We start from the raw sequence: 23,577 nt of genomic DNA, 5'->3' as shown, positions 1-23,577 counted from the left end.
TCAGATCGAATGTAGATAAAAATAAATTGAGCGATGATATAAAAACGAAACCCATAAAAAATTGCGTAACCAAAAATTCGTTAAAAACTCAAATAATGACTTTATTAAAGTGGTTGTAATATAAATCGGTTAAAGAAAATCAACCAACTAAACTACAGAGGGTGTAAATAAAAATGAAACTAAAGTATAGAGAGTAAAGATATATTTATTAAACTTGAGATTTGCTCAATGTCGAAAGGTAAATAAAAACTAAGTTAAAAGTAGCGTTTCTAGCTACCTTTACTAGTAAGGGTAATTAGCATATCAAATTCACCAAGAACCAGTAGAAAGTGTTAAAAGCCAAGTGTTCCTCATTAGACTAAACATTAAACATAAAACTAAGAAGTTGATTGATTGATTGTGAAAACTGAACAAAACTTGGATTTGTTTTGAAAATAATATGTGAGAAGAAGTAATCCATTGCGGGTTTCGGATTTGGTAAAACAAAAATTAACCTAGGTGCGTGATTTTATCAAGTGATGGTTATAGAAGCGAATCTAATGAATTCTATTCATAAAACAACCAATTTAATTATATAAAACACAAACTAATATCAAACTGCTGATGTAGAAACCAAAATTGAATAATTATAATTTATTGTTTTCAACACAATCAAACCTTTTAAATGTAATAAACCACAATTAAATTCAGTCTTAACTTAGCGGGTTGATAAACTCGTTCCCAAAACCTAGGTCAAACTAGCATAAAAATGTTTCTTACACAAACCATACACCTAGAGCAGATCACAAATGGTTTAGCCTTACCTCGTCATCGTTGGATCTTTAATTATTGATTTAGATATGTAGTAAAACATAAACGAGGATTCAATTTGTATGTTTAGGAACTTCCAAAATCTGCCTTAGGTCGTCCAAATCTCGTCCAATGAAGCTTAGATACGAAACCCTAGAGATAATCCTTTAAACATAAACAAAAATTGCAAAATTCTGTTTTTTCCAGGTCGTCGGCGATCCAAACGCCGGGTTTGGGCATCCCAGACGCCTGCAGTTTTATTCAAACGCTTGGTTAGACACTGCTCCAGACATCTCGACGTCCTAGACATACAAGTGTCCTGGGCGCTCAGGGCTGGTTTCCTCATTCCTCTCTGATTTGCTCGATTTCAACTCCTCGTTCGCAATATCCCTCTCCATTTATATGCTCCCCGAACACACTTGTAATCTGTTTTTACCAGCAAAACATTAATCGTCTTAAAGTAGTGAGTTCCATATTACAAATCCACATAAAACCATCATATTAAACAAAAGAAATCAATTCGACCATTAAGAATTAAGTGTGTTTTACAACCTCAAGTATGATTTTCAATTTTAAATCCTTACTTTGGTATCGTTTAGTGTGCTACCTACCATATTTGATGTTCTAGCATGCCTTTAGTGTTTGATTCCGATTACATAATTCATAAGAGTGCTGGTATCACTACAAGAAAACGGGGCAATAGAGACGACACCAATAGCAGCGACAAGCCATATGTCGCCGCTATTGGTCGATCTGGAGCACGGTGTCCCAGATTAAACCCCAGCCATCCATTTCTTATCTTGATCCAACGGCTGGGGTTTACCCTAGTCAATAGAGGCGACACTGAAGGTAATAGCAGCGACGTGCGTCGCCCTTATTACCTTTTCGAAGAACAACAAACAAAAAGCGGGATTTCTTCCCTCTTTCCCCATTTCCCCCCAATCCTTTCATCTCTCCCACCGGAAAAAAATCAAATTGCGAAAATCACTTCAAGTTCACAATTTCTTCTCCCAAATCGGTTAGTATTGTTAGTTTTTGTCGAATTTTTTCATTAATTTGTTATATATTTGTTAATTTCTTTACTTTTTTGTGTATGTATATGTGTTTGCTTGAAAATTCCGGCCACTCACCTCGTCTCCGACGTCACCACCACCTTATAGGAGCTTCGGATAAGGTTAGTTTTCTTTTAATTTTGCTCTCATACCTTTTGAGTTCTTATAAAGGTTGTCTTCAAATCAATCAAAGGTGTTTGGTCGTTGTTTAGTCGAGTATAAAAGGGTTTTAGTCCTGTTTAAGGTCATTGTGGCAAGCCGGAAGAGTCCGTTTAGTCTGTATCAGGAGGATATTTCGTCTTTTGAAAGCGGGCAGATCTATGATCAGGCTGATGCCGCTGGGTTTATTAAGTTGTATGGGAGGCAGGTATGCACATGTGGCGCACCATACCGTTTGAAAAAATGTGTTGGCGCAATGTCAGATAATCACATAGGGATGCCATAATTAACCACCTGAAGGTAAATAAGTTAAAATACACATTTTATAAAGTAAATGGCGGTAAACGCATCCGTTTAACGGCTGCGAACGGGCCGTAAACGAAGTGGTTTAATGGCTACAAACGCAGCGGTTATCCGCTGCGTTTACGGCCCGTTCGCAACCGTTATACGGCCGTAAACGCAACCGTTTAACGGCAGCGGACGAGCCGTAAATGCAGCGGATAACCGCTGCGTTTGCAGCCGTTAAACCGCTTCGTTTACGGACGTTCGCAGCCGTTATACGGCTGCGTTTGTATGCAACTTTGGATTGTGATAATCATTTTTATTATATATGGAGAAAAGGCTAATGATCAGTGAATATGCATGATTTTCTAAAGTTTGAGTTTTAAAATAACGAAGTTTAGTCAATATTTCCAGTCAACATGGCTATTCCCATGATTTTCCAGAAAAACAAAAATAAAACATCTAACGAGTCAAAAGATACCAATCCTAACCCGGATACTTAAAAGTAAAACCGTCTAACATGTTTGATATATTTTTAACGTAGGAATTTGTTTCGGGGTTGTTCCAAACCCCGTCGTTTTTTAGCCGCCTTGAAGACTATCTCGGTTCGAGGGGAAAGCAACCCACAGACGATGAGGATGACATTTTCGATATCGATGAAGACGACGACATGATGTAGGTTTTCATGTTTTATGAAATTTTAGGATGTTTTGTCCAAATTAAACGACTAACTTTTAAGTAATGAATGTTAGTATGTACGAACATATAATTATTGTGTTTATGAAGTTTGTTGTGTTTATGTAGTTTGTTTGTGTGTTTTTGAAAACGTGAAATCAACAGGTTTTGTATATTCGCGGGAAATATTGTAAAAGCAGCAAAAATATCGAAAAAAAGACTTTTAGCAGCGACATGTCGCTGCTAATACTTATCAGGTAATAACGACGAAGGTCATTAGGGACGTCTTATTAGCGACGAAGTGTCGCTGCTATTGGTCTACAACCACTAGCAGCGACACGGACCAATAGCAGCGACATGCTGTCAATAGCGTCCCATCAATAGAGGCGCTAGAATAGCGACGATTCGTCGCCTCTATTGCCCCGTTTTCTTGTAGTGTATGAGTGTGATTTTTGTAGCTAGTCAATCTTGACCTATAAAGGATCTTTATATAAAATAAAAAAGGGGTTTGAGTCTTGATTATCTATTACATATTATTAATATATTAATCTTATAAGTGTATCTAGATGATAAAAAAAGTGATGATATGCTTAACTACACCAACTTAGAAGAATAATGAACTTTTATGTTACATTTAACTAAATTACTCAATTTGAGAATATAATGTATATATGTGTGGGTCATTGAGGGGTAAAAGTGAAAGTGTACTAATTTTAACATTATTTTACTAATTTCGTGAAAATAACGTTAAAAGCTGAGGACGGTTAATCATGCATCATGTGGTGGCGTTGATAGCTGAAAGACAAAAGGGTACATGCACTAATCGGTCTTTGTCATGATTGCTGAGTGTTATGTGCCTTATGTCCAAGGCTTGATGCAAAACTACTATCGAGCCGGGGGTCTCACTGGAAGCAACCTCTCTATTCCTACGGGGTAGATATAAGACTGTCTACATCTTACCCTCATCAGACCCTACCTTTGCTTTACTATTGGTGGGATTTACTGAGTATGATGATGATGATGATGATGGTGGTGGTGGACTAAATTTGAGAATACCTTTGGCGCTCTCTCCCCCGACGCGGTGCAGTTCCTCAAGCGGGTTCAGCAGGTGGTAAGTAGTAACATCGAGCATGTTAAGGGACAAAATTTTATGTTTAGCAGGGTATGGTTTGCTATTCAAAAGGGGGTAGCGGCGCAGCTTATTGCCCGTCTACCTGCCATTAGTCTGTAATCGTTTCTGTTTTAATAAAAATCTAAACTATGAATTAAAATAACTAAAAAAAAGTCTATAATTAATTTTAATTAAAGGTTGGTAAAGGATTGTCCGAAACAAAATATTCACACTATAGTGTTAGATGAGTCAAAAGAGTGTTTAACTGAATAAAGCGATAAATTGGGAACTTAAGACCAACTTTTACCCATTTTGAGAAATTGTTTGTTTTATCTAAATTAATCAATAAGGGCAAACATAATTCTATGATCAACAATGTAAACAATTCAAATGTGCCAAATTTTGTAAAGTTTATTGAGAAATTAAAAATCATACTAATGCTAATGTACGTATTTATATATAGGGTTAAGCTAACCGAAAAAATGGACCTAAACATATCTGATAATCGGTTGTTTTATTATTGTTTTGGTAAAAAATTACTGAAGCAATTTAGTGATCAATCTTTGCTGTGATCTAGTGTGCTTTTCAGGATAATGCAATGTGTTAACGAGAAAATGTTGTAAAAGACTTAGGATTTTTGCGAGGAAAGCCCTGATCATTGAGGATCTCCGAAATAAAACCTCGGGCGTTGACAAAGTGTCGTGTTGCTGCGCAGTTCTAGTTATTAGTCAATGAAAAATGAGTACAATGAGCTGTAGTAGGTCGTATGCTAAATGTTACAGTAGTTGCGAGAGTGTTGTGTGTGTTCCTGATCGATCTACTAGTGCTATAAATACAAGATAAAGTCTAATTAATTGTCCGGGATTCCCGGAATATACTCGATCTTTACTTGTGACTGTTAAAGACTTGATCAACTTTCTCTCCACGTGCTTTTCAATTGTAAATACGAGTTTTCAGGTTATAACTTAGACATATGACCATTCTTTCAAGTGGGAGTCGTATAAACAACCATTAGTAACAATAATAATTAGGATACCAAGATCAATAAGGATTCAGGATCCCCAATCGTATGAAAAGGGTTCTAACGACTCTCCGATTGTTGGGTTATATAAGATCTGCTGATAATGAAAGCCAAAACCCAAGAGGACCATCTTTCCTGCCTGATGGAATAAGTTGAAGTACAAACAAGAGTCCAAAAGTTTCCTCCCTTGAAGGCTTCCCAAACAACTGCCCAAACATTTTGAATAGAAGTGTTGCATCAAACAATTGTGAAGACAAGTACCACTAATGATCACCATGTCGTCGCTAATACACGGTGTCGCCGCTAATGCTTCTACCGAAGAATTTCCAGAAAGCTCGCCTGAGACGGTAACTGCAAATCTTCATAAACTCAAACTACAACGCATTTTACATAAAATTTTCATTGAAATCTCATATGTCACAAACTCAAACAAAGCATAAACACAATTGCCTCGCTGTTGTATTATCATTCAAATCTTATACATCCATAAACTCAAACAAAGCTTTTTACATAAAATTACATTAAACATTTTCTACATAAAATAAAAAACAAGTCGGAGCTTGACGAAGAAGGTGCTCAGTTACGGTGGTGGTTGACGGAGAAGATGCTCCGGTGACGGAGAAGATGCTCCGGTGACGGAGAAGGTGCTCTGGTGACGAAGAAGATGCTCAGTTACGGTGGTGGTTGACGGAGAAGGTGGTCAGTTACGGTGGTGGTTGACGGAGAAGGTGCCTGGTAACGAACAAGGTGCTCCGGTGTAGAACAAGGTGCTCTGGTGACGAATGCTGGTTGTTAACTTGGCGGCCAGAAAAGATGCCCCGGTGATGAAGAAGCAGATGGCCATGACACTTGTGTTTGTTTTGGGGAGAAAGAAGATGGATGTGCAATTGAATTGTGTTTGTTTGAGGGGGAAGACAACACCCATTGGATCATGTTTCAATCAAGGGCCAAGAATGTTTGTTTGTTGCAGCACACGGATCGACTCCAATAGCCGCGACGCCGTGCAATAGCGAAGACTGGTAAAGCAATCGCCGCCGCTATTGCACGGTGTCGCGGCTAGGGGTGTAAACGAGCCGAGCCGAGCCCGAGCCCAACTAGGCTCGAGCTCGGCTCGTTATGTTTTTATGAAGCTCGAGCTCAAGCTCGGCTTGGTTCGAGCTTACCTCTCTGAGCTCGAGCTCGGCTCGCGAGCAAAACCCAAAGCTTGAGCTCGGCTCGACTCGACTCGGCTTAAACTATTTCAAGAACAACCTCAAATGAGCTAAAAGCTCGGCTCGAGCTCGTTTCAACAGCGATTAAGCGAGCCAAAGCTCGGCTCGAGCTCGGCTCACCAATGTTATCATCATCATTAGGGGTGCAAACGAGCCGAGCTACTCGCGAGCTACTCGAGCTCGGCTCGAAAAAAAGCTCGAACGAGCCGAGCTTAAACGAGCTCGAGCCCGAGCCTAAAAAACAAGCTCGTTTAGTAAACGAGCCCGAGCTTCGCTTATCGAGCTCGAGCCGGCTCGCGAGCCTAAACGAGCTTTCTGTTTATATATTTTTTATTAATATATTAAACATATATTTATATAATAATAATTACCATTTATATAAATATAAAAAAATAACTTAATTATATGTATAATAATAATTATAATTAATATAAATTAATTAATAAATACTAAACGAGTCGAGCCCGAGCCGAGCTCGAGCTTGAAAAATTACCATCGAGCCGAGCTCGAGCTTTAGAAATAAAGCTCGAATCAAGCCGAGCTCGAGCTTTCAAATGTTAAACGAGCTAGAGCTCGAGCCTGGTCGAACTCGGGCTCGGCTCGGCTCGTTTGCACCCCTAAGGGGAGGCGGGGTGGAGGACCTATAACGCGTGATAGGGAAAATCAACGAGTGATAAAAAGAAAACTCCCACCCCGACCTTAAGTTTATAACGAGTGATAGAAGCACGCGTGAGAAAATTAACGCCGTGATAAATTGATTGTGTGTGAGGAATTGTTGGTTGGGGGGAAATTGTTGGGTGTCGTGGTGAGTGATTACCACCCCCACTAAAAAGGTTGTGAGTGATAGAAAAATGGTTAATGACATGGCGGAACTTGATTGGATATTATGAGTGATGGAAAAATGGTCACTAGTGACCACCCCCCTCCCCTAATCATCATTATTGTATTATATATAAAAAAACTAAAATTTTGTTTTGGTCCGTTTGGGCTCGCGAGCCTAAACGAGCTTTGTATTTCAGGCTCGAGCTCGGGCTCGATAACCAAACGAGCTCTATTTAAGGCTCGAGCTCGGGCTCGGGCTCGTTAAGGCTTGACTCGTTTGAGCTTTTAACCGAGCCGATCACGAGTAGCTCTCGAGCCTCTAGGCTTGTTTACACCCCTAGTCACGGCTATTGATGTCGCCGGTATTGCTCGGTTTTCTTGTAGTGTGTTGATATCATAGCAACCCTCGTCAATGATACTTGCATGCTTAATTTACTAGTAGTGTATATCTTACAAAAAGAAATATTTATGAATCAAGAAATATTTTAAGTGTCATGAAAATTGAGAAATGAAGTTAGACAAAAGGTTGTGTTTTTCAACTTGTTCCTTATTTAAGCAAACAATATATTGATGACAACATGAAAATGAAACAAGATTACGTATGTAATGTATGTATGTTTGTGCGTCTACATGTATTGCAATAGTATAATAACACTCACACGCTCATCATTTTCCTTCAAGTGTTTTAGTTGCAATAAGCATTCTCAAACAGTCACACTTGATTAACCTTATATGTGTAGTTGGGATTTTAGGGTTCTACAACAATTCATCCTAGCCTATATATGAATTAACTCACCCATCAAACAACCTAGTGATGAATACTATACAAATGTTTGGTCCATCCTCTCATCAACATCAACAAAAAAATAATAAAGATTTACACGTAATACGTTTGCCGCAACCACAACCACAACCACTACCACTACCAGTACCAGTACCAGTACCACTACCGTCCATCCACCTCCGACAACTCCTCTTCACCGCCGCCCAACTGATCTCTGGGTCTGATCTCTCCGCCGCCCACCGCCTCATCTCCATCCTCTCGTCCAACTCATCCGCTGACGGCGATTCATCCGAAAGATTAGTCCACTCATTCACTAAAGCTCTCTCCCACCGCCTCCACCACCACCACCACCACCACCACCAACACCACCCTATCTTCCATAAAATCAATCCACCAAAGAGTTTCATGATGACTCCACGCTGTAATATTGATATTTACAGTGATCAATATGATTCAGTTCTTCAATCATCTTATTTGTCCCTAAACCAAATAACTCCTTTCATCAGATTCAGTCAGTTCACTGCTAATCAAGCCATCTTAGAACTCATTGATCATCAACAAAACATTCACATAATTGATTTCGATATCATTCATGGAGCTCAATGGCCACCACTAATGCAAGCCATCGCCAACAACCATCCTCCACCATCTCTCCGCCTAACTGCCACCGGTACAAACCTAAACATCCTCCGGCAAACCGGTGACCGTCTCTCCAAATTCGCACATTCACTCGGACTCAACTTCACTTTCCACCCACTCTTACTCCCAAACACCAACAACCAAACCCTAATCGTTGACCACCTCATCCACCACCTCTCCGCCGTACTCCTCCTCCCTACCGAAACCCTAGCCGTTAATTTTGACCTTTATCTCCACCGTCATTTAAACAACCGCAACAAGCTCTTGTTACTGCTTAGAAAGATCAAATCCATGAACCCTAAAGTTGTTACATTATCTGAAAAAGAAGCATACCACAACAACCCTATATTTTTATCAAGGTTTACGGAAGCTATGAATTATTACACTGCAGTGTTCGAGTCGCTAGAAGCAACGCTGCCGCCGAACAGCCGGGAGAGAATTGAGGTGGAGCAAGTATGGTTCGGGAGAGAGATCGCAGACATAGTAGCGGAGGAGGGAGATTGCCGGAAAGAGAGACATGAAAGATTCAGATCATGGGAAGTGATGATGGTAAGTGCTGGTTTTCGTAAAGTTCCACTCAGTGGTTATGCTCTTTCACAGGCTAGATTGCTGTTGAGGCTTCATTATCCGTGTGAAGGTTATAATCTTGAGGTTGTTGGTGATTCTTTCTTCTTAGGTTGGGGGGATCACTCTCTTTTTTCTGTTTCTTCTTGGCATTGATCGATTAATCTTTCTTAATATTCATATGGAATAATAAACATTGTATCATATGCGAGATATTCGTCATGTGTACATGGACCACATGGTGCATAATAGATAATTAGATTTAGAGGGAGATTAGAACAAATAGCGGATACAACTACCTACACATTCAAAGCAAGAAATACAAGTGTATTGTGTGGTTCTCATGGTTCTTAACGTATTATTGTATCTAATAAACAAACGTCTCTATGTATATAGATACACATATATCTGAATATGTGTATATATACACACATACTGTGCGTTATGTGGTTCTCATGGTTCTTAACGTATTATTGTATCTAATAAACAAACGACTCTATGTATATAGATACACATATATCTGAATATGTATATAGATACACATATATATATATACATACACACCTATACATACATAATCAATTGAATAAGCTCTTCATCTAGAACTAGAAACCCTCAACTTGATATCCGATGCATCAAGTTTCAAATGCTCACCAACGCGACATGTCAGCAGCTACATCAAATATCCATTGATTATTCAAACATGGTCATTTTCTCTTCAATCTTATGTCTACTTTCAAACACCACTTTGTTAATATCTATACTATATCATAATACATATATGGAGTGGAACAAAAAGGTAATCTTACATAGTTTTAAAAGTTTAGGTAATTAAAACTTTTATGACATATTGTTGATTTTTTCATAAGTCGATGCTTTTTTTTTAAATTACAATATAAAAACGAGTATTTTCTTATCTTAAATTTGAGTTTGGTGTTGCTCTACATTGCTTTGACTAAAAAAATACATGTCACATGATTTCCAGTGTTTCTGTGCTCTCATTTGCATCACGAGGCACCCTTATACACTGTGTGTGACGAGAAAGAGGGGGGGGGGGGGCTGTGTGTAAGAAGGAACCACCATCATTTATGTCCGGTTGTATCCATTCCGACGGGTCTTCTAGCTAATGTGGCGTTTGGATTCCACGTTTGCTACCTAATCTTCCGCTTTCGTCTGAGGTACCATAGGAGGTGCTCTAACCCTGGTTAGTTCTTCTTCTTTTTTTAACGGCTTCCATGCAATTGGTTTGCAACATGGCAGGGCTATATATGTCGGTACCTTACCGGCCAAGGTTCAAATCCTAGAAGAGTGGTGTTCTTCCGGACTATTAGCATACACTTGTTGGATTCGAACTTGAGAGTCTCCAAGAGGAAACCATTTAGTGGAAAACGCTCTGACCAACGGAATATATACCATGTTGGCTCTATCCCTCGTTAGTAGGTTGATTAATTTAAATGTTATCCATGAAGTATTGTTCTCTATCCTAAATTTCTAATAATGCTTGATCCATCATTATTACTAATTTATACGTAAATTTAATACATTTTGTTACCTTCTTCAATTTTGGATATTGCTATTCCGACATATATAATTAAATGCACTAATCTTATTGGAACCCCACTATTAAGCCATATGAAAGAAATGCAGTAGTAAGTTATTTTTTAATGGCTAAAAAGTTTGCTAATTTATTGATGGAGAAAAGACATGGATATGGTTTAGGGTGATGACAAATATGTCAAATTAATCAATCAAATCGTTAGTTAGGCTTCAACCTATACAATTTTTTTTTTTGAACGGCCTTCAACCTATACAATTAATTACATGAACGCAACATTCAAAAAATGTTAGGATAGTACGTGAATTTGGGATTCATTTTTGTTAATGCGTGTTAACTCAAGAAAGCAAGGGTCTAATCCTAATTAAAGATCAAGACCCAACCCTGCATGGCGATGGACAAGTAGGATGTTTGGAATTTGGCAATTATTTATGTCATTAACTATTATATTTGTAGTTGCTTTTTGAGGTGGTGATAAAATAGTTATATATTATTTGTTGATGTTGGAATATATTCTGAATTTCTATGTTATCCATCACCCACCATCTTTTAGAGGGATATTATTTGTGTCATTAACTATTATATTTGTATAAGTGGCCGGTTTAGTAGCTTAATTAAGCCTCTTAATTAATCTAACCCGAGATATAAACCATAATAGTGGGACGTGAGTACTTTATTAATATTAATTAGATTATTATTAAGAGGTTATAATTGTATAACCGTAGAGGACTTAATGTAAGATTGGTTTTTATAAAAGGAACATTAAGGTGCAAACCCTAATGATATCTTTTATCAAAAAAACAAAACCCTAACTTCCTTCCCAAGTTTGGCCGCCTCCCTCTTAGGGCCACCGCCACGAACCGGAGCACCTTCACCGCCTCATCTTTTTGGTCGGTTCTACCTTTGGGTATCTCGTGCTCGGTTGTGAATTTCCTACTAGCGAGGATTCGTTGTAACCCGCGTGTTACAATCACGGTGTAGTCGTCAAAGTTTGATTACTAAAACCCTCTATGGTTGTTTTTCTATTTATTTGTTTATACGCGTATAACCTTGATCCTGATTGGGAATATTTATTAATCGGATTAATAAATCAAACATATTTTATAAAATCAAAATCGGCCATAATCATATATGTATATAATCGATTTTTGTTAAATATGTAAACCGCTTCCGCTTAAAGCTTTTGTAGGTCCCTCTGGAGGATGAGGTCCAACCTTAACCTTGTTATACTAACCCACTAGCAAGTGCGGAATCCAAGCTAGTGAGCAAACCGGGATGAAACAAGCACAAACACAAACACACAAAGATTCACCGATTAACACCACTTGTATTAATGCGAATGAAAGGTTCCGGTTACAAGCACAATGTTTACAAATCAGTTTTGCAAACTCTCTAGTGTGTGTGTGTGTTTCGGACAGAATGCTCTCAAGAATCTCTCTAGTGTATCTTTCTGTGTGCATCTATCTTTGTCTAACACACTGCATGGGTATTTATACCCATACACAGCAGGTCTGGTCGAAGGATCATTCAGAATGACCGAAAGATCATCTGTCGATCACAAAGCCCTCGAAGGATCCATATTTACCTCGAAGGATGGTATATCCTTCGAGGTTCAACAATATCCTACGTTGGACATCTTTCGAGCTCATCGAAGGATAGACATAATCCTTCGATGGCCCATCTTTCGACTCAGACACTTTACAAACATATTCCTAACTGTTGGTCCAAGTCAAACCAGGAGGACGGTTGACTTGGTCAACTTACAGACTAACAAGGACATCGTTTTACATCGTGACAGAATACAGACAAAGTACAGACACAAGTGCACCAACAAACTCCCCCTTGGCTGTAGCTTTGTCTCGATCTTCGATGTTTGCAGATTTGTCTCGATCTTGATCATCTTTGATCTTCATGTCTTCAAGACTCTGATGTTCTTTCAAGCCTTCAAAGTCGGAGGATCTTCAAAGCCTTCACGTCTTGAAAGCAGAGAGTGTATCAACAAACTAGCCGTATCATGTAGGAAGTGTGTGAACAGACTCCCCCTTAACATAAGCTCCCCCTTGAGTTATGCTCGTGAAATACTTGATCTTTATGAAGTGAGATCCTTGTGGTGTTGATGATGGTCAGCGGCAACTCGATCAATTTCATCTTTTGAGTGCCTTCACGTCATGTCTTCATTCCGAAGCTTGTCATCGACCATGTTCTCCTAGCCTTTAGAATCTGCACATGCAAGAAATCTAAACGCGTAATGAGAACAACTGCTTGGAATATAGTTAACATAAACAAATGACACACGTATGACCATGTCACAGTCAAACACCGTCCGACAGTTTGAAAGTTTAATAAATTTGTCAATTTTAGTCTTTAACTTTCAAAACATGCAAATTTCGACCGTTTATGAAGATTTAGTCAATTCGGTTTTCGTTCAGGTTTCAGGTAACGAAGACTAGAGTTCCAACATCGTACGATCGAAAATAAAGCAGAAATAAAATCTTTTTGGCTTTTTGAATTTTTCAAATGTAAAGACTGAAAGCAGTAAATAAATATATACAGACATTCTTTTTGTGAGTTTCGAGGGTAAGAGAATCATATCAGTGTACGGTCATGCCAAAACGCTCTTTTTGTTCAATTAGTTAACATTAAGATAAGCATCCTATAACAATCATCGGTATTGTTGTCCACTTAAGCTCAACTTATCAGATGTAATCATGGCGAGGGGATACGTTAAGGTATGATTTATACTTACCGACCGGTGTTCATCCACATCACGACACATTCCCGTATCAAGGTATGCACGAGGGTTCATCTTACCGGTGAATATACCGATTATCATCTGTTTGACCGTATATGATGTGAGATTCTCACTTATTTTGATTTGAAAACAAGCCCTATGTGATAGAATCACTTATTAATGAGGAACTTGATTTTCATATGCATGAGGGCACAGGAGCAAGTCCGTGAACAGGTCAGTACTTCCGTACAGCAGAGAGACGAACTTGACACCCGGATAAATGTGATATTTTATCACTTATTTGATATGGACATGTGATTGTTTATCACTTATTGAGGTCGAATGCAGTATGTATTATGTACACGTATGTATAGTATCATGGAAGATCTAGACTTGCGTCCCCGTTATTTTTCGGTAAAAGATACAACCATGATACTCAGATGATAAGCAGCATAAAGACCGAATATCTCAGAACCTCGGCAATCTATCAAACGAAATTTCGGTACTAAGACCATATGCCAATGAATGGTTCCCACCTGGTCTTCAGTCGATTAAGATTTATATCACCCTGCACACTTTAAAATGATTGTGAGCCTACCGATACATCTTATATAGAGCTGCTTATCGTTTTTCATTTTAAGGTTTAAAGAGGTTTGGATAGAGCACTGATGTACTATCATTTTCTCTTTTGCTTGCCAGGAAACTCATTTTTGTTTTTCTATTGTTTTTGTGTTTTTGAAATTTTTCGATGTTTTTGGATTTTCAGATTTTTGGATTTACTCCCCCTAAAATCAATAAACTAAGACAAATTTAAAACACAAAGGTATTTACAAAAATGATTTTCCGATGTTGGTTTACTCTTGCTTGACCTTAATGCCGTTTACCAATAATAAAAAGTCAAATCTTGATTTGTCAAATGCTTTGGTAAAAAGGTCGGCACGTTGGTCATCGGTGTGGACCATGACAACATTGATGAGTTTCATATTGAAACGATCACGTGTGAGGTGATATTAAAGTTCAATGTGTCAGGTCAAAGAGGTCAAAGAGTGCTGTATGAGATGATAATAATTCATAAAGCAGCTTAAAAATCAACAAGTATAGGAGAGATTAGAAATTTTAAAAACCGTATCCTGCAACTGATTCATGCATTGCAAGGAATCTGAGCACTCTCCCAAACTGGATATCCACCCGGTGTGGACTTCAAAGTCGATTTTGTAGCTACTGGAGAATCTCTTCACAGCAACATGATCAAACACCTTTGGTTCCGGCTGGTCTTCCACGTTGCACCAGCGAAGGTCTTTGTCTTCCTCTTGAGAAGTAGTGTGCGGTTGTTCTATCCATGCCAAGGCATCCGCACACATTTCATTGGAATCTTTCCTGAGGACCCGATCAAAAACCGTAACAACCAAATTTTGGCACTTTCTTCATCTGGTCGAATTTTGCAACTTCATTCAACCACATTCTTTCACCAACATATTCTTCTTCTTTTTCTTTCCTCTCTCTCCATCAATGGCAACAACATTCTCCTAGTTTGTAACAATATTTCGGAGCCTTATGTTGCCAATCTTGTGCATGGACGCTCCACTATCAACAATCCTAAGACTATCAATAGTTCCTCCTGGAACATCCTGCACACTCATTTAGAGATTAGTTGGAGAGGGGGACCCAAGCCTTCACAGACTTGGGTCGTCCGTCATCATCGAGAATTGTAACATCCATTTCCCGATGATTCGGAATTGATGCAGCTCCCCCTGAAACAGTTACCGGTTTTGGTATCCAAATCTGTTTCTGTTTTTCATGTTTAACATCCGATTTAACAGATTTTGTTTGGATGACCTCCGATTTTAAAACTTTTTCAACTTCTTTTCTTTGTTTCTTTTTCTGTTTCTTTTCTCGTTGTTTAACAAAACGAGGGTCCTGTTTTGGTGAAACAAATCGTTTAGGGTAATTATTACCATGGGGGCCATCAACTTTTGACTTTCCCTTGGTGAGATATGGACAATTCTTAATGATGTGTCTGTACTCACAGCATTCAAAGCATGATCTCCGCTCAACAAACCTCGGAGTATCATAACTGCAATAGCTGGATGATGAACTTCGTGATCTTGAGGTACTTGGTCCTACATCACAACCGTTTGTTTGTTGTGTATAGTTGTTTTGACTGTTTCTTTTCAAAATTTTACTTTGTTTAACAGAATCCTTGTTGGATTTGTTTTTGAAAGTATCAATTTTATCAGTCCCTCTTGATTTCACGAAGTTTATCTTCCGATCCTTTTTCTTGTTTTCGCCCTGTTTGCCTTTTCTATTCTCTTGGGCGGCATGATTTTGTTCACGGGGATCATCAGCCTTTGCTTTCAACTTATGAAGATATGGACAATTTCGAATTATATGTCCAATTGTACCACATTCAAAACAATATCTTCGTTCAACAATCCCCGAAGCATCATGTGATCGTCTTGCCGACGATGATGAACTTTGTGATCCTGAGGTACTAGGTTTTGAACAGTTTGGATCATTTCTTTTCAACACTGTTGCTTGTTTAACAAAATCTAAGTTAGATTTGTTCTCAAAAGTTTCGATTTTGTCCGTTCCCTTAGATTTCACAAAGTTCACATTCTTGTTTTTCTTTTGGGTCTGTTTCTTCTGACCCTGAGTCGGTGCTTTTCCTTTAGGTTTGGTATGATTTGGCTGCCTCTTCTCTGTTGGTAATTTCTGATTGCCATATTGTTTTCGAATTTCAGCCTTTGGAATAGGAGGACACTGTGTAACTGTAACACGTGATCCTGTCTTTCCCAAAAACTTACTTGTCGAATTTTGAAAGACTTCACTGATTAATGATTGATTAACATTCTTAATCGGAAAATCTTTGTCAGAGTAGATTTTATCATCACCAACAAGCGTGTACAGCAAGTTCACACCCTCCGACTCTTGTGCAGACGAGGACTCGATTGCAACAGTCTTAGCGGGTTTTGCAGAAGGCTCACATAGAATGTGATTCTCGAGAGGTATGTCCTCATTTTTGACTACCGCATCAGACTTTGCTGGGACAGCATCATCAGCTTCATCATCAGAAGAATCAGCATCCTCAGTAATGACTGGAGGATCCTGATTCAGTTCAGCAGAAGACACACATGTATCTGCTGATACATCTGAATCGGATGATACATCTTTCTTATATCCGAGTCTTGTTGCAAACTCCTTTACATCTAGAGGAACAGATGGTTCAAAGAACACTCTATCCTCCTCGTCAGGCAATGCATCATAATTGTGTCTCACTGGTGGTGGACATTTCTTGTAGCCTATGCATGTGACATCCCGTTTTTCTTTCTAAACGTCAATGATGTGATCCAACACATAGCTAGAGCTCAAATAACTGTCTAGCTTAAGTTGGATCGCCTCACTTTCGGTTTTCACACAAGCCATCTCTTTTTGCATAGTCTCAAGGCGAGATATATACAAATTTATGTCAGTTTGTTTTCTGGAAACCATTTTTGTTAATTCGGTTTTATCTTTCTTCAAGTTCTCAATTACCGACTTAAGCTCTTTTTCATGGTTCTCATAAAACATGTTGGCTTCAGTGCATTTTGAAAGATCCACGGTCAACTTCTGGTTGTGGATAAATGTCACATCATATTTTTCTTGCAAAGCTTCGTGTTTGCTTTGCAATTCACACCACTTGGCATTCAATGAAACATGTTTGTCTTGCAAGTCAAACAAACTAGCTTGTAAAGCATCATGTTTGCCTTGCAACTCAGACATGTTTGCTTCTAGATCAGCACACTTAACTCTTAGTCTAGCACAATTATCATAATCTACAGCAGTGGGTTTATCGACACATACCTGACTGGAATCACTCTCAGGTGTTGGCCTTTCTGCATCAGAATTAATAACCTCCCTTGATGGTTCACATTCAGATCCATCCTCGCTTGAACTTGAACTTGAAGTTGTATCACCCTCAACTGAAGTTGAGACATCTTCATCTGAACTTCTGTCATGTTCAGAACTGTCATCATTTCCCGAGGATTCACCATTGCTTGCATTTTTGACAATTTCAGCATACAACGCCGATTTTGTCTGACTACTGTTCTTTGGATCAAGAGATGATGGTTCTACAGTAGAACGATGGTGTTGTAAACCAACTGGGGGTAATGGATTTCCATACAAGTCTGTGGTTGGAGCTGACTTTACAGGAACTTGTATTGGATTGCCAAACCAATCTGTTGTTATTTTCGGTTCACTTTGCTTTTGATTGGTAACTGATGCCCACATTTCTGCAGTAATTCGAGGTGGTGTGGGAGATTCGGCCCATGATGGAGATAAACTTGTACACGTGTATTTTCCACTGTCTGGAGTCGGTGTACCCAACCATGAGGGAGTGGAACCCGAACTTGTATATTTTCCACTGTCTGGAGCCGGAGTTCCCCACCAACTCGGATTCATCTTTGATAAGAAAAATAAATGCTAAATGAATATTCCGAAAGATCACACACAGCCGAAGGATCCTGGTTCGAAAGATCTGAAAAACAGAAACTTGTTAACAATAAACAGACCACAAACGAAAGATCAACACTTGTTCGAATGATCAACAGTGTTCGAAAGATCACTGTTGACTTTCGAGCAATGGTTTCGAAAGATTCAAAATTTCGAAAGATTCACTCTTGAAAGATCCTTATCTTTCGAGATAAATCCTTATCTTTCGAACAACTATCCTTCGAATAGATTCCTGGAACGAAAGATAATGCTTAGACTTCGAAAGACTACTCGAAAGATGCTTATCTATCGAGCTGTCTTTGATCGAAAGATGGTCTTTCGATGTCGAAGGATATCTTTCGAATGCTTCTGACACACTGACACTGATGTGACAGGTTGGTGAAAAGGTGATGGGTTGGTGAAGTCAACTTTCGGCAAAAGGAATGGTCAGACCTCACCTTTCCCACCAAACCAGATTTTTCAAATAAAATAATCCAAAAATGGAAAATCTTATCCAGAAAATCCGATCACCGGAACCCACCGGAATTATGGCCGGAAATCACCAAATATCTTAAACACAAGTTTTAAGTTACCCAACCCGCTTTTAAACACACCCGGTTGGTTTAGAACACGTTTTTATGCCAAGAAATCCAAGAAAAACACTAAAAACGGGATCTAAACCAAGTGTCCAAACACACCAAGAACTTGAACAAAACCCGGTTTTAAACAAGGTAAAGAGCCTTAGCTCTGATACCACTTGTAGGTCCCTCTGGAGGATGAGGTCCAACCTTAACCTTGTTATACTAACCCACTAGCAAGTGCGGAATCCAAGCTAGTGAGCAAACCGGGATGAAACAAGCACAAACACAAACACACAAAGATTCACCGATTAACACCACTTGTATTAATGCGAATGAAAGGTTCCGGTTACAAGCACAATGTTTACAAATCAGTTTTGCAAACTCTCTAGTGTGTGTGTGTGTTTCGGACAGAATGCTCTCAAGAATCTCTCTAGTGTATCTTTCTGTGTGCATCTATCTTTGTCTAACACACTGCATGGGTATTTATACCCATACACAGCAGGTCTGGTCGAAGGATCATTCAGAATGACCGAAAGATCATCTGTCGATCACAAAGCCCTCGAAGGATCCATATTTACCTCGAAGGATGGTATATCCTTCGAGGTTCAACAATATCCTACGTTGGACATCTTTCAAGCTCATCGAAGGATAGACATAATCCTTCGATGGCCCATCTTTCGACTCAGACACTTTACAAACATATTCCTAACTGTTGGTCCAAGTCAAACCAGGAGGACGGTTGACTTGGTCAACTTACAGACTAACAAGGACATCGTTTTACATCGTGACAGAATACAGACAAAGTACAGACACAAGTGCACCAACAGCTTTGATACCATAATTCCCAACAAATACTTCAATCTAGTAGCTTTTATCATGTGGAAATATTTTGTTGATGATATTATTTACATTTTGTACGCTATGAAGTATAAACATATATTTTGAGATATATAATTTATAGATTTTATATTATCCAAACATTTTATGATGATATATGGTATCTATGTTAAGTTCTGAAAGTTTTGCAATTATTTAGAGTTCTGAAATAATCCTTTACCTTATCATATTTTAATTTGTTATAGTTGTTACAACTAAAATAATATAAAAATTAGAATGATAAAAAAAAAAGAAATGTAATTGGAAGCCCTGGACTGGCATTTTTTTTAACAAATTATCGGGTATACGTGATACTGGCTACTGGGCCAAATATAAAACATAAATTTACAATCGGGTATGGACTGAAATTACCACTATCAAACCATTAGAACACAACGAAGTTTATAACTAAAAAATCTTACTGATATTAAGAACCCGAATTACGAACACCCACAGATCTCAAAGAACATATTCAGAGATCTTCGTAACTGCTTAAGGATACTCACTTTAATTATTGAATGATATCCTCTAACAAGTCTTACTAAGAGAGTACCCAATAATAAGATATTTGCATTTCATGGCACTTTTTTTTATTCACCAAGAATGTTTTCATTTAATGGTGGGTGTAGACTTTATATTGTCAGTGATGAATATATAAGCTTTATCGACGACCTTCGTCTATGGTTGAAAACTAATTTGATTCTGGATGGATATATCATTTTATGACATTATTGATTTGTTGGACATCGTAGGGATACACCTGACAGTCTGACACGTTTCCTGAATAATTGTATTATTATAACATAAGTGCTTGGATCTTGATCTTACGAACTTGAACTTTGGGCAAAATTAACTTATGCAATACAGTAGAAACTCTATAAAATAATACACTTGGAATCACCAAAATTTATTAATTAAAAGAATTATTAATTAATCGATAAATTAATAATTATTAGTTTATATATTAATTAATATTTTATTAATTTATAGTAGAATACTTAGTTTACAAACACCTTTCAAGCTTCCACTTAATTATTGTATACAATGCATGTATATCAAATGAACGGCCCAATTTCCCATGATAAGGAAAATTAGAGACGAGATTCAAGGGGAAATTGATTTCAACAAAAAACAAAAGACAATTAAGTCATTTTTTAAGAAACCTTCATAAATCATTCATGTAATATGCTATATATAAGTAATTATTAATTTATATTTTTATATGGGGTCTAAAGAAATTATCAAAAATGTATTCTTATAATTTTAGCGAATTATTAATTTAGCACCCTATCCCCGAGTCGAGACCGGCAAAAAATATTATCTTAGAGAGTTTATTAAATAATCGAGTATTAATTTATCGAGTTTCTACTGTATGTGCTTTGTGGAAGGTTGCAACTTGAATTTCAACCTTGAGTAAGGTTGCGGTTGTTTGGGTCTTGAGCAAATTTGCATTGTAGGTGAAGCTCTTGGAGGATCCACTTTGGAGCACTAAACTGGATGTGCCTTAGAAATGAGTTTCTAGCTATTATATGTTCAATTCGATACTTTAGTGTGTGTGTATGTTTTTTTTTTCCTGGTCAAAGCTAAATCTAAATGTTGGATGTGTTTTATCATGTCTTCTACCTTTGACTACTTGAGCTCCTTCCATCTTGATATGCCATTAAACCAAACTTCAGTTTATCAATTTCAATAATGTGATCTCATTTATTATATCTTTTCACGAGTTATTAAGAGAAAGTACACATCATGAACCTGAATTTTTTTTTTGAAAGTTAACTATTATTCACAAGCGCACCCTCAACAGAGAGCCGCCAAACAAAAACCAGTTACATCAATTTGAAAGAGCACCAATCACGACAAAGATTCCTCTATTTTTCGATCTATTTCTATACCAATGAAAACCTAAAACTTTAATATCCTAAAAAATATCCAAAACCGCCTTTCTATTGTTGTTGAACCTCCTTTCATTCCTCGCCTTTCAAATGCACCAAAAACCAATCGAAATAATACCTTGAAGAGCTTCTTTTGCGACCCGATCAAGCCCGGCATGATCATGTATAAACGTCAAATCTCTGATGCAAAAAGCGAAGATCGGACTGATCCTGCACCATCGACTAATAAGGTACCAAATGTTAGAAGCAACCGAGCACGAACAAAAAAGATGCTCTGAATAAAGCTATTGTTTGTATCATTAGAAATGTTAAAAGGTATGAACTACTTTTTAATGACATGAAATAGAAATAAAGTTAATATGCGAACAAAGAAGATATCAAGAAAATCACGTAAAAAATATAGTAACATGCATGTCATTGCAAAAGTATATATAGGATATGAAAAATTAACAGGGTTAAGTTTAAAAGCATCTACAACGTTGGAGTCTAAAATCCAGACATCCTACATCAACATATGACAGTGTTGCACATTACAACCATTCTAAACCCATTTTTTTCCTTTAGCACTAAGCCATTTCAAATCTCCACCTCGTCATCTACTTTTCCTTACATTTAAACTATATTTAATTTATATAATCTATTTATAATTTAGTTAATTCATAATATTATTTATTTATTTGATTAAAATATAAAAAATACGGAAAAATAAAAATTAATAACAAGACAAATGAAGTGAGTTGGCATGCATGGGAAAGTATAGTATCTGAACAATAACCACTTAGAGCATGTGTAATGGGGCTCCATATACCGTCCAAAGAAAGATAGCGCCCCGCACACCGCGACGGGCGGCGTTATGGGGAAAAAAAAGGGGGGCAGGCGTGATATTTTTCACGGGGTTATGGGAGAAGCTTTTCAACCTTTGACCAATGAAAATAAAGCATGGGTTTTTATAAATAATTAATAAAAATGAAAATTAATAATTAGGTAATGATGGGTAGGGGCGTTATGACTACGGGCTCAAGTGATATAACGCCCCATAAAGCCCCTGTGTGACGTGGCACGACACGTGTCGCATAACGCCCCACAAGGGGCTTTATGACTACGGATGGCCTTAGAGCATCCACATGGGTTTAGAATGGAGTTCAAAAGCAAACCAGCACAATTCGGACCAACCCCGTTGTGAGTGATGATATGGGCTAGTTCGGTTTGGTGCAACGTCCAAGAGTCACATGTGGACCCCTTATTTATTAAAGCAATTTAAAATAAAAAAAACTTGTTTAAATTTAAAAAAAAAACTTAAAATTGTTTAAACTAATGACGAAAATATACAAATTAAAAACAAATAGATAAAATAAAAATAATATATACTAAGAAGACAAATTTATAAAAATACACAGACTAGATAATTAAACCTAAACAAACTAGATAGCCGTTGCAATAGTAGGTGTTTGAAAAAATAGTCGATGCAAAAGTAGGCTTTTGAAAAAGAGCCGTTGGAAAAATTAAATATTAAGTCCCTCAAGTTTAAACTATTATTATTTCACAAATAATAATCCACTTACTCATAAACATATACGATTCGTGTACCAATGTGTAACTCTTCGGATCGTACCGAGTTGGTTACGTTGACTTTAATTACGATCGAACATATACATATCTCCAACACTATTAGTAGATAAGCACTTTGGTGTTCGATGCAACTTTAGGCATGTTTTATAACACTTTGAATATTCATAATTTACCTTGTTTTCATATACATATTTTATTATTTAGTGCAACACTTGTTTTGATGGCGTGATGTATACTTTGGATCGTTTCTTTTGTTTTTTTTAGGTTCGGAGCGATCACATGGGATAACAACGACATGAGAAAGCTGCTCGGTACATTTCATGTTTAAGATGAATATAAGTTAAAAGAATTCGATGAAGATTATTATTTCTTTAATTTAATTGCATAGGATAACAACGACATGAGAAAGATGCTCCGTGCATTTTATATAGATGTTTAAGAGTAATATAAGTTAAAAGATTTAGATGAAGATTATTGTTTCTTGAATTTAAAAGAATTGAAAGGTGGTGCAAATATCTAATGCCAATACATGGGAAATCAAAAAGCATTTAATAAGGAATAAATGTGCTCAAATTGAGAATGGCCAAATGGAACTAAATTAACTCATATTGTTTTGGGCTTAGCAATACAGAACCGAATAAAACAATTTAATGGGAATTAAATCGATATTGTTTTGGGCTTAGCAATACAGAACCGAATAAAATAATTTAATTAAAGTTATGAGCCGAGAAGATTTAAAAGGGTTAAGTGGGCTTCAAATATCTAAGTTGGGCTGAAAATAAAAGAAATCAAGC

The 23,577-nt window shown here is 37.5% G+C and overlaps 1 protein-coding gene across 1 annotated transcript; it reads left to right on the top strand.

Annotated features, from left to right (window-relative positions):
- The first annotated feature begins 7,951 nt into the window (after window positions 1–7,951).
- Window positions 7,952–9,288, top strand: LOC110944110 (scarecrow-like protein 18). The gene has a single exon (XM_035990068.1). The coding sequence runs from the start codon at window positions 7,952–7,954 to the stop codon at window positions 9,263–9,265; it is 1,314 nt and encodes a 437-aa protein (XP_035845961.1). The 3' UTR covers window positions 9,266–9,288.
- Window positions 9,289–23,577: the final 14,289 nt, after the last annotated feature.

The sequence above is a fragment of the Helianthus annuus genome, chromosome 5 (assembly GCF_002127325.2).
Source record: "Helianthus annuus cultivar XRQ/B chromosome 5, HanXRQr2.0-SUNRISE, whole genome shotgun sequence".
Taxonomy (NCBI): domain Eukaryota; kingdom Viridiplantae; phylum Streptophyta; class Magnoliopsida; order Asterales; family Asteraceae; genus Helianthus; species Helianthus annuus.
The sequence above is the reverse complement of the archived record's forward strand: the minus strand, read 5'-3'. Positions and strand labels throughout refer to the sequence as shown.

Bases quoted from the DNA above. Each gene is read 5' to 3' on its own strand.
- LOC110944110 (XM_035990068.1), top strand. From the start codon at position 7,952: ATGTTTGGTCCATCCTCTCATCAACATCAACAAAAAAATAATAAAGAT.